A 12,916-nucleotide genomic window follows, 5' to 3' on the forward strand; every position below is an offset into this window, starting at 1 on the left:
ATTATCAGTTAATAATTGGTGTGATTACTTCTTCATAGAGATAGGTGCTGGTGTATGGATTTGATGATTCTGATTTCTGTGACAGTTACTTCTCATTGTAAATGTATAAATGGCACTCTGGTTTTTATGCATCCATTTTTTTAGCCATGGCTGATATCAGTTTTTCTTTAAGATTCATATTTCGTGTATTGGCAAAGTCAGACTTTAGAGTTTATAATGACAAAGGTTGTATATACTTTGGTCTTTAGTAAATTCATTAGGCCACTTGGGATAGAGTGTGACAGTTTTTGCATGGAGTTTACTAATGTTTTTCAAAAGGTTAAACTTTGTGTTTTAGATCAGCTTTAGGTTCATAGTAAAATTGAGCACAAACTACAGAGGGTTTTCATGCTAATTTTTAAAAAGTTCATATTTTACTATCTGAGAATAGAACTTTGAGACTGAGATTTTTTTCTTATACTTTGAACCTTTAAGAAGAACTTCTTTAAGAAGGCTGAGATGTTGCTGCAATTATGAAATAAATATTCTTACAGCAGACAGTGATGATCCAAATCATATCATTGACCATTAAACTGCTAGAATATTAGAATGAGAATTTGGGAATGGGTTTGTTAGATAAAAGAAAGTAGCAAGTAATGTAAATTGCTAGGGAATTAATAATAGCAAATAAAAGGATTACCAAAACTACATTAAATGTCCTTTTGATATTACACATGAACATTTCATCATTATCTTGGAAAGCTGATTTTCTTGGCTAGTTTCATTCAGATAAAACGAGGTCATTTGACCTCATGATAATTATTAAATACACCTACTGATAGCTCTCTAGGAGTCAGCACCAGGGTTTTAGGTAAAGGTCTTGTGACTTTTAGAGTTGAAATTGATAGGTAGTGGTTGTAAAAGGAAAAATTAGAAGCAATTTAATTCCATTTCTGTTTGTAAAGAGAAAGTCCAGTGATGTAAATGTAAACAGATGAACACAAACATGCATAAAGAAATTTGGATAATGAGATTAAAAGTATTTTTACTGTTTTATTTTTGCCTGTCTGAATTGTCTAAAATTTTTTTATTGTGAGTATGTTAAATTTTTGTGATGAAAATATGTACTTTTTTAAAAAATTAAAACAACCCAGAAAAGTACATAAAGGAAAAAATAATGATAAGATATTCCTTTTAATTTTTTAAGTATTTTGCTTTATTATTTAATTTTATTATACGTAAAATGAAAACTGCAACATTTTTTATATGCTTATTGTTGCCTTTTACATGTAATTTGTATTACTTTTTGGAGTCATTTAATTTTAATTAAGCTCCCATATCAAAGTTTATTTTGGTAGTAATCTAAAAAAATAATAAGTTACAAATATATGATTTATTATGAAAAGTAGTATTTACATTGAGCTTTGTAGGAGCATAATTATTTCATGGAACAAGGAATATTTTAATTCTGAGATAGTACAGTTGAAACAAATCTTTGCTCTTTGCACTTGAAATCCATGTCTATCTANCAGCCAGGTGCCCCTACCAAAAGCATTTCTGTGTCATCATATTTACAAATTATTTGGAGACAAAAGGCTCTTTTTGACAATCAATTAGTTGATTTTAACTCTTTGAGAGTCATTTATATTATACTTTATAAGAAGATAAAAATGCATGTGTTAGTGGTTTGTGGCAAAGAAAAAGGTATCATTATGTATGTTCTCTTTTTTTTCACTAGGCATTTTTATTACCAATTTGTGAAGCAGCAGCTATGCGAAAAGTGGTAAAAGTATATCAAGAATGGATCCAGCAAGAAGAAAAACCTTTGTTTATGCAAGAACCTGAAGAAATTGTGATCTCTTCTTCAGACTTACCTGGTATTGACAGTGTCACAGATCATGTTATTTCAATGGGAGAAGGAGAAAAAAGAGAAGAGGTAAACTGATAATACTTATACATTTTAATATGTTTAGTAGATTAGATTTTCATGAAAGTATAATAACACATGAACATACATATATTTAATAAACAGGAAATTAAAGATATCTTTTAGTATATTTTGCACCTTAGGTAATAAAATAGTTACCTCAGTACCCTGTCTTAAAGCTCTTTGATATCACAACTTTAAAAAATTAATATTGAAGTTATATAGTGATTTTTTTAATTCATTGTCTAGATCAAAATTAGATGCCATTATAAAAGGTGTAATAAGTGAGACTGATAGGAGGGTGGCAGAGTACAGGAAAATCCTGAGCTCTCCTCTTCCCATAGACATACCGAGACTATAACTACATATAAAGGAACACTTACTGAAAGAGACCTGAGGACTAGGAGACCAGCTCTTGCACAGCTAAAGATAAAATGAGAAAACCATGGGTTGCTTGGCTGGCTTAGTTAGTAGAACATGTGACTTTTAATCTCAGGGTTGTGAGTTCAAGCCCCATGCTGGGCATAGAGCTTACTTTAAAAGAAAAGAGAAAGCCACCTTGAGAAGGTTAAGTGTGGCAGAGATGTAGTCAGATTGGGATCCCAACCCCCATCCAGCAACCCACAAGTGGTTTGATAGCAGAGGCACAGAGGTCCCTTCCTTGAGGAGCCAGGGGATTGAGCACCACATTGTGCACCCACACCCTGGAGATCTGCACAGGAAAACGGAGCCCCCAATGTCTGGCTTTGAAAATCAGCAGACCTTAACTTTAGGAGCTTTCAAAATCATTGGGACTTAACTCTGAGACAGTGGGGCGGGTGTGGGGGGTGACAGTGATTGAGGGAGGGCTATAGGAAACTGAGATAATGCTCTTAAAGGGCCTACACACAGACTCACTCACTCTGAGACCCAGCACAGAGGCACCAGTTTGCAGAGCACCTGAGCTGTACATGAAGGTTATTTATTGACTGGTTTTAGGGCATATGCTGGAGGTGCAGGGATCTGTAGGGACTTTTCTTTGGAAATAGAAACACTAGTGGGCACCATTTTCTTGCCCATACTTAGCCTAGCTAACTTAATGCTTGTGGGCTCCAGTTCTGACACTCTGTCTACGTTGCTTGCTTCAGTTGCCCTATCTGGGCATTCCCCTGCAGAACCAACCCACCCCTCCAGCAGACTCCCTCTTAAGCTGCTCCTACCCTGACACACTTGGTGGGCAGCATTAGCTGAGACTGGTGTCCTTCCAAAGTGACTCCTGCCCTGAGGAAATGAGATGCTGGTCCTGTCTACCAGCATACTCACAGCATCATGCCTGTGCCAGCTGTGCCAAGATCCAGCTCCTCCTACTAGCATACCTGTAGTAGTCCTGCAGCCAACTGGCCCTGCCTACCAGAACGTCCGAGCAGTCAGAGCTCATTCACAACTGAAGGGTGCATGCTGCATACACAGTGGACACCCCTGGAGCACCTGGTTTTGGTGATGGCAGGGAAGGGGATTGTGCTTCTGGACCCCAGAGGACACCTTCCACATAAAGCTGCTACGTTTGAGAACAGGAGATGTTGCTGATGTACTGCCTAATACATGGAAACAAACACAGAGAGTCAGACAAAATGAGGAGACAGGAATATGTTCCAAATAAAAGAATAAGAAAAAAAAATCTCAGAAAAACAACTAAAAAGATATTAAACAATCAACCTGATAATGAGTTAAAAATGATAGTTATAAAGATGCTCACTGAATTTAGGAGCACAGTGGATAAATTCAGAACTTCAACAGAGATAGAAAATATTTTTTTTAAAAATCAAAGCTGAAGAATATAATAACTCCAATGTAAAATACACCAGAGGGAATCAACACCCAGGAAGAGGATGCAAAAGAATGGATCAGTGATCTGGAAGACAGAATAGTGGATATCATCCAAGCTGAGCAGCAAAAGGAAAAATAATTTTATGTAAGATAAGGTAAGGGGCCTCTGGGGCAACATCACACGTATTCACATTTGTATTATAGGCGTCCCAGAAGAAGAAAGTGAGAACAGAGCTTATTTGAAGAAATAACAGTTAAGAACTTTCCTAACCTGGGGTAGGAAACAGACATCCAGGTTCAGGAAACATAGATACCCCAAAAAAGATGAACCCAAGGATGTCCACACCAAGACATATAAGAATTAAAATGTCAAAAGTTAAAGATAGAGACTTTTATTTATTTTTTGTTTATTTTTATTTATTTTGAGAGAAAGAAAGAGTGTGTGCATGTGCAGGCGAGGGAAGGGTAAAGAGAGAGGGAGAGAGAGAATCCCAAGCAGGCTTCAAACTGTCAGTGTAGAGCCTAATGCAGGGCTCAGTTCTACAAACTGTGAGATCATGACCTGAACTGAAACCAAGAGTCAGATTCTTAACCGACTGAGCCACCCAGTTGCCCCAAAGATAGACAGGCAGTAAAATAAAAGCAACTTACCTACAAGGGAACACCTACCTATAAGACTCTGAACTGAGTTTTCAGTAGATAACTTCGCAGGCCAAAAGAGAGTGGCTTGATATGTTTAATGTGCTCAAAGGAAAAAAACCTACAAGTAAGAATACCCTGCAGTGCTATAATTTAGAACTGGAGAGAGTTTCCCATATATACAAGTTAGAGGTGTTTGTCACCACTGCACAGCCTTGTAGGAAATGTTAAAATGACATCTTTATGTAGAAAAGAAGCCATAACTAGAAGTAAGAAAATTATGAAGGGAGGAAAACATTTCACTGGTGTGAGAAAGTAGGGGAGGGACAGTAAAGTCTTCCCCAAAGTGTGAAAACTGTTCGAAGAAGGCAAAGAAGGAAAAAATTGGGAAAAGTATGAAGACTAAACAAGTAGTGGGTCAACAAAGAAATAAATACCTTGGGGGTGCCTGTGTGGCCCAATTGGTTGAACATCCAACTCTTGATTTCAGCTCAGGTCATGATTCCCAGGGTTGTGGGATTGAGCCCTCCATTGGGCTCTGCGCTGAGTGTTGAGCCTACTTAAGATTCTTTCTCTCCATCTACCCCTCCCCTGCTCACATGTGTGTTCTCTCTCTTAAAAAATAAGAAAAACCTTGAAATAAATGAAAATGAAGACAACATTCCTAAATCTTTGGAACACAGCAAAAGCAGTTCTAAGAGAGAAGTTTGTATAGATACAAGCCTACCTGAAGAATCAAGAAAAATCTCAAACAATTTAACTTAATATCTAAAGGAACTAGAAAGAAAAAGAACAAGACCCAGAGTTAGTAGAAGGAAAGAAAGATGAGAGGAAAAATATATGAAAGAGACAAAAAATACAGTAGAAAAGATTGATGAAACTAAGAGCTGTTTCTTTGAAAAGATAAAATTCATAGAACTTTAGCTAGACTATCAAGAAAAAGAGGACCCAAATAAAATCAGAAATGAAGAAGGAGAAGTAACAACTGATACAACAGAAATACAAACGCTGTTTGTAAGAAACTACTATGAAAAATTATATGACAACTCTGAAAAATTATATGCCAACAAATTGCACAACATAGAAGATGAATAAATTCCTAGAAACATAAAGTATTCCATCCAAGTACTAACCAGGCCCGACCCTGCTTAGCTTCCGAGATCAGATGAGATCGGGCGCGTTCAGGGTGGTATGGCCGTAGATAAACATAAAGTATTCCAGAACTGAATCAGGAAGAAATAGAAATTCTAAATAGAACAATTACTAGTAATGAAATTGAATTAGCAATCAAGAAACTCCTAACAAACAGAAGTCCAGGGCCAGATGGAGTCACAGGCAAATTGCATCAGACATTTAAAGAAGAGTTAATACCTGTTTTCCCAGACTATTCCCAAAAATTGAGGAGTAATGAAACCTCCCATATACATCCTATGAATGTATTACCCTGAAACCAAAACCAAACAGAGACCATACAAAAAAAGAAAACTACAAGTCAGTATGTTTTGATGAACACAGATGTAAAAATCCTCAACAAAATATTAGCAAACTGTATACAACAGTACATTAAAAGAATCATTCACCTGATCAGTGGTCTTTATTCAGGAGATTCAGGGATGGTTCAATATTTGCAAATCAATTAACATATAATACATTAACAAAATGAAGGGTAAAAACCATATGGTCATTTTAAAACATGCAGAAAAAGCACTTGACAAAATTCAGCATCAATTTATAATAAAAACTCTCAGCAAAAAGGAACATACTTTAACATAATAAAGGCCATATGTGAAAAACCCACAGCTGACATCATACTTAATGGTGAAAAACTGAGAGCTTTTCCTCTAAGATCGGAAACAAGATAAGGATGTCTATTCTTAACCATTTATTTAACATGGTATTGGAAGTTCTAGCCACAGCAGTCAGACGAGAACAAGAAATAAAAGGCATCCAAATTGCTAAGGAAGAAGAAAACAGTCACTATTTGGAAATGACATGATACTATACATAGAAAACACAAAAGATTCCATCAAAAAACTGTTAAAACTAACAAATAAGATCACAGAATACAAAAATAAATTCAAAAATCTATGACAGAAGAGGCAAAAATATGCAATGGAGAAAGACTGTTTCTTCAGAAGTATGAGGGAAAACTGGACCACTTTCTTACACCATACACAAAAATAAACTCAAAATGCATTAAAGACCTAAGCCTAAAGACCTAAACTGTTAAACTCCTAAGAGAAAATACAGGCATTAAGCTCTTTGACATCTGTCTTAGTAATGTTTTGTTGTTGTTGTTTTTGTTTTGTTTGTTTGGGTCTGCCTCCTCAGGCAAGGGCAACAAAAGCAAAAATAAATGGTTGGGACTACATTAAACTAAAAAACTTTTGCATAGCAAAGAAAACCATCAGCAAAACAAAACTGCATCCTTGTGAATGGGGGAACATATTTGCAAATGATGTACCCAATAAGGGGTTTATATAAAGAACTCATACTATTCAGCCAAGCAATCTGATTAAAGAATGAACAGAGACCCTGAATAGACATTTTTCTGAAGAAGGATATAGGGCCAACAGACACTTGAAAAGATGTTCAACATCACTAATCATCAGGGGAATTGCAAATCAAGACACTAATTCAAAAAGATACATGCACTCCTTTGTTCATTGCAGCATCATTTTCACTAGCCAAGATATGGAAACAATTAAGTGTCCGTTGGTAGATGAATAGATAAAGAAAATGTGCTCTCTGTCTCTACACACACACACACACACACACACACACGATATTTCTTAGACCTAAAAAAGAGTGAAATCTTGCCATTTACAACAACATGTATGGACCCAGAGGGTATTATGCTAAGTGAAGTAGGTCAAGGAAAGAGAAATACCATATGATTTTACTTAGTTGTAGATTTTAAAAAACAAAATAAATGAAGAAATAAAACAGGACCAGACTCATAAATATAGAGAACCAGCAGGTGATTGCCAGAGGGAGAAGGGGTGGGAGAGATAAGCCAAATAGGTGAAGGAGATTAAGAGCTATGAACTTCGAATTATAAAATAAAGTCACAGAGATATAAAGTACAGCATAGGGGATATAGTTAATAGTATTATAATAACTCTGTAAGGTAACAGATGGTAACTGCACTTATTGTGATCATTATATAATGTATATAAATGTTGAATCACCATGTTGTATACCTGAAACTTATATAAATATCATATGTCAATTATACTTAAGTAAAAAAGGTAATAAAAAAACTGTGGTACTAGATAAAAATGAATGTCATAGTACATATTACTTTTTAAACTTATTAATGTTTTTATTTCTGAGAGAGAGAGATTGAGAGCGTGAGCAAGGGAGGGTCAGAGAGAGAGGGAGATAACAGACTCTGAAGCAGGCTCTAGGCTCTTAAGCTTGCTGTCAGCACAGAGCCCGACGCAGGGCTCGAACCCACAAACTATGACCTGGGCTGAAGTCGGACTCTTAACCAACTGAGCCACCCAGTCACCCCCATAGTATGTATTTCTTAAGGTTGATTACAAAACTACAATTCTCCCTTAACCTGTCTTATTCTAGGAGTTGGGTACTTACCACAAACTAGACTATTCTGAATTCTTTCCTGGAAATTTTTGTACGGTTGCTCATTGCAACATAAAAAAAAATCCTTAACTGCAGAGTAAGCTTGTCTGTGATAAGATAGGAGTTTACTCATAGGGGAAAAAAGAGAAGACAGAGGAGAAGTGAAATTTGAGTACCTGGTATCATTTATTCTTTAAATCTAAGTTAATTCTTGTCATTCAGTTTTTTAATCCTTGTCATAAGCTGGGTTCTAAACAAAAAGTTGGAGTGTGACACTGACATACATCTTACTAAATCTGGATAGGAGTGATTTGGTAATGTTTATTTACCTTGGTGGTTAATTTAATCTCATCAGTGGAATTAACAGGATATTAACATATGAATGAATAGGCCACATTCTGCAGGGATTAAAAAATATATATAGAAATATATATATATGCATATGTGTAATATATAGAGAGAGCATCCTACTTCTAAAAAGAGAAAAATGTAACTAAATGTAACTGAGAAATATTGAAGAAAATAAATTAACCAAGTAAATATGAAATAATTACAGTTCTGTTTTTTATGCATCAGTAAAAATGCTTAATTTTTGTATCAATCTAGAAAATAGACCTATCAATTTAAATAATTTGTTTTCCCCAATTTTTTGCCATGAATTTATGCCTTAATTGTGTCATTAACTATCTTTAAGTAAAAGTAATACATAAAAAAAAAAATAAGACATGTATATGCCTAATTAAATAAACAGTGGAAAGGAGGGAGAAGGAAGGAAGGAAGCCACAAAAGCCTGCTGATGTAGGTGTGTTACATAGGTGTGTTCTATTGATAACTCAAATACAGCAACTAGTTTTGTTTTCAGAGATGTGATTTGGGGACCTGGGTGGTTCATTTGGTTAAGCATCTGACTCTTGATTTCAGCTCTGGTCATGATCTCAACAGTTTGTTTGTTAGAGCGCTAAGTCTGAGCAGAGCCTGCTTGGGATTCTATCCCTCTCTGCCCCTCACCTGTGTATGTGCACGTGTACTCTCTTTCCCCCTCTCCAAATAAAGTTAAAAAAAAGAGAGATGTGATTTTTTTAAGGTATAATTCACTGATTTTTATTTATGATAAATTTAATATATATAATAATGATTTAACATTTGGTTTTAATTATAAAATAGAGCTAAGTTACAGATTCAGATAATTATCCTTGTGTTTTTTTATTCACTTAGTATCTGTGAGACATTTAAAAGACATGGCATACAAGACCATTTGTGTATGTGCAGGTGTGTCATGCATCTTGTAATGTGTTTAGCATTCCCTGGCTCATCCTATTAAATCTCAGTAGTATTCTCCGTTCTGTGACAACAGACTTCAAGAGCGCCCTATAAAACACTGTATTGCCCACATGGAGAACCAATGTTGGAGATACAAACATGAAAAGACATCTTTTCTACCTTCACATAACTTACGGTTTAACAAGAAGACAAACATTCAAAATAAATATTGTAAAAGAATATTGTTATGATCCTAGAGTGTGAAATAGGGAATATCTAACTCTCCTTAGGCTTAGGGAAGGCTTCGTGGAGGAGCTAGTATGATATGAAGTGTAGGTAACAAATAGGGAAGGAGCCACATGGTGTGAATAGCATCTACGAAGATGTGAGAGACCCTAAATATATATACTGTATATTATTATATATGCATAATATACATTACGTACATACTGTATGTGTGTGTGTGTATACATATACCACATATGTTTAGAAACTTGTATGCCATTGTAGTGACTTGGATTACATTCTAGATACTGGAAAGCCTTTGAAGGATTATGAATAGAAGAATGGCATGGATAGTTACATATTTCAGTAGATCATGTCAAGCCCAGAATGGAAGACAGATTGGAGGCCAGTCCTGAGGCAAGGAGACTAGTTAGGAAATATTAACAGTATTCAGAAGGTACATAAATCCCCAAGACAGTGGAAATTGCAATGGAAATAGAAAAGACAGATAGGAGCTGCTTTGGTGGTAAAACCAGTATGCTTTGATGAATAATTGGCTGAGAGAAATGAGGAATAGGGAGGTGTCCCAAGTTGTTTCTTTTGCAACAGGGTAGTTGCTATTTACACATGAATAGGAGTTTTTGAAAATGCAAGTTTGGTCGTGGTGACTTTGGTGGCTAGAGCATTTGGTAAAAATGAGGAGGACATGGTTAATAAACTTTAAAGTATTTTGAGTTGGATGTGCGTTTAGGTATTCAGGAAGAAATGTTCAGTAGGTATCTGATCATAGGAGTAGGAGGTTAAAGAGAAGGGGGGGTACAATATACTATGGTATATTGTGTTGGCTATGGAGACAGCTGGTTTCCAGTACTTCGGTGATGGCAGAGCAGTTTGTGTTAGACTAAATCTGCATATTGCAATTATAAAGCTCTAGACAAAATATTCAAAAACAATAACAAACTATTTGAAGATGTTGAGGAATGACCAAAAGCAGAAAGTAACTATAAAGAAAATTAAAAAAAAAAAGGGGGGGGGGCGCCTGGGTGGCTCAGTCGGTTAAGTGTCCGACTTCAGCTCAGGTCTTGATCTCACAGTTTGAGTTCGAGCCCCATGTTGGGCTCTTTGCTGACAGCTCACAGCCTGGAGCCTGCTTTGGATTCTGTGTCTCCCTCTCTCTCTGCCCCTGCCCCACTTGTGCTCTGTTTCTCCCTGTCTCAATAAAAAATAAACATAAAATATTTAAAAAATAAATAAATAAAAATTAAAAAAATTAAAAAAAGGGATCAACACTGAGTGAAATGTCTGTTTTTGTAGCTTTTCGCCAAAAGAAACTCCTTAGTCTCCAAGACTTTTGACAGCTAAAACTCAGGCAGAAAGATGTAGTCTTAGTGGTTTGAAGTACCTAATATTCTTCTGCCTTTAGGTAATAAGAATTTTAATACTCTTAAAATAAGTAGAAACTATTTTTTGTTGTTTTATTTAAGTTACTTGGATTCCAGGGTCACTTGGGCGATTCAATCGGTTGAGCATCTGAATTCAGCTCAGGTCATGATTTCATGGTTTGTGGGTTTCAGCCCTGCGTTGGGCTTACTGCTGTCAGCACAGAGCCTGCTTTGGATCACTGTCTCCCTTCTCTTTATTCACCTCCCTCACTCACACTCTCTGTCTCTTAAAAATAAATAAACCTTAAAAATATTAAAAAGTAAGTTATTTGGATTCTGGCATTTACTTTAGAATGTAATTCATATTTTACAGAACTGTAATATAATCCTGTTCTTAAGTGTGTAAGTTACAGAAGGGAGGTTTATACATTAGATCCGTAGAAAAATGTTCTTATATCTGAAATGATAAAATTTCTGTCTGATGCTTATGGATGACTTTTTGTTTTCTTTATATTTTTGTCAATGAGAAGAACGTTTTTCACAGTGAACATATATTGTTTTTGTAATCAAATGAAGCGTCTGTTCTGAGAAGATGCTTAACAGAAGGACCGAGTAATTTCCAGTTTAGTTTACTACCTTGTTGCAGCGTTCTTAATGAAATACGAAAAACTTGATATTTTTCTTCAGGAAAATGGGACTGATACTGCCGATCATGTTCGAAATTCCACTTGGACAAAAAATGGCACCTACCAAGATGTTCTTCATAATGCCTCTGAAGAAGCCACAGAACAAAACATACGAGCTGGTACCCAGGCAGTTTTGCAGGTGGTTTACTTTTTGGTTATTTAAAAAAAAAAATAGAATAAAATAATCATTAAGTATTTCAAATATATGTTTCAGTACTTCATTGTACAGTATAATTTTTTAATAAAATCATTTATCAGTTATCCTTCGGACATATTAATTTTGTTTTTTCCTTAACTTTCGCGTCCTCATATATATGTATTGATAAACGTTACATATGGTTTTTCTAGACAGCTTTAATATTTATGTAAATTATGTTATGGTATATTGACATCTGGTATGTTCTTTTTGTATTAAACATGTTTTTGAGATGTGTTGTTGATACACAGCTGTAGTTCATTCCTTTTAGCTACTTTCTGGTATTGCAATTCATGATTATTTCACATTTTACTTAACTCCTTACTCTGTTGATGTTTTTTAAGTTGTTTCCAATTTCTCACTATTCCAGATAGTACTGCATTGAGAATTCTTACATACGTTTTTGTTTCTTTGTTTTTTGTTTTTTGTTTTGTTTTGTTTTGCTTTGCACTCTGTGGGAGAATTTCCCTAGGGTGTATACCCAGAAGTGAAGTTACTGGGTTGAAGGAATTGCACATTATCAGCTTTACTGTTAGTACCAAATTGTCTTCCAACATGAATATAATAGTTTACATTTCCTTTGGTAGTGTTTGTGAGTTCTCCTTTCCTTGTATCTTTCCTCTTATATAGGTAGATTTTAATTTTTGCTGCCTCAATATATGTGAAATGTTATTTCATTTTTTTAAGTTTGTGTTTCCTTGTTTTAATTTAAAATTTTTTTTTTTTTTTTTTTTTTTTTTTTTTTAATGTTTTATTTATTTCTAGGAGAGAGAGACAGAGACAGCATGAGCAGGGGAGGGTCAGAGAGAGAGGGAGTCACAGATTGAAACAGGCTCCAGGCTCTGAGCCGGCAGTCAGCACAGAGCCCGACGCGGGGCTCGAACCCACGAACCGCGAGATCATGACCTAAGCGAAAGTCGGACACTTAACCGACTAAGCCACCCAGGCGCCCCTCCTTGTTTTAATTTAATTTCATCACCAGTGAAATTGAGCATCTTTTTATGAATTGCCTATTTACATGCTTTTTCCCTTATTCAGTTGAGTTGTCTTTCTCATATTGATTTGTAGTCATTTTTTTAAATCAGACTGTTCTTATCAAGGCCACATGTGACCTCCATATTGTTGAATCAGATGTACATTTTCAATCCTAATCTTACTGAACTTGTCAGGAGCATTTGACAGAATAGACCATTCCCTCCCTATTAAAACTTCTTCCCTTGGTCTTCAGAGT

General features: G+C 35.5%; 1 protein-coding gene across 6 annotated transcripts in view; it reads left to right on the plus strand.

Moving 5' to 3' along the window:
• RALGAPA1 (Ral GTPase activating protein catalytic subunit alpha 1) overlaps positions 1-12,916 on the plus strand; it is a 259,411-nt gene that overhangs the window by 73,513 nt on the left and 172,982 nt on the right. For all 6 annotated transcript variants that reach the window (XM_077769216.1, XM_077769217.1, XM_077769215.1 and 3 more), the window contains exons 11-12: positions 1,718-1,915; positions 11,491-11,628. In XM_077769216.1, coding sequence (XP_077625342.1) covers positions 1,718-1,915; positions 11,491-11,628 — 336 coding nt within the window. The remainder of the gene's footprint in view (positions 1-1,717; positions 1,916-11,490; positions 11,629-12,916) is intronic.

Source organism: Crocuta crocuta, unplaced genomic scaffold (genome assembly GCF_008692635.1).
Source record: "Crocuta crocuta isolate KB4526 unplaced genomic scaffold, BGI_CrCroc_1.0 scaffold65, whole genome shotgun sequence".
NCBI lineage: Eukaryota > Metazoa > Chordata > Mammalia > Carnivora > Hyaenidae > Crocuta > Crocuta crocuta.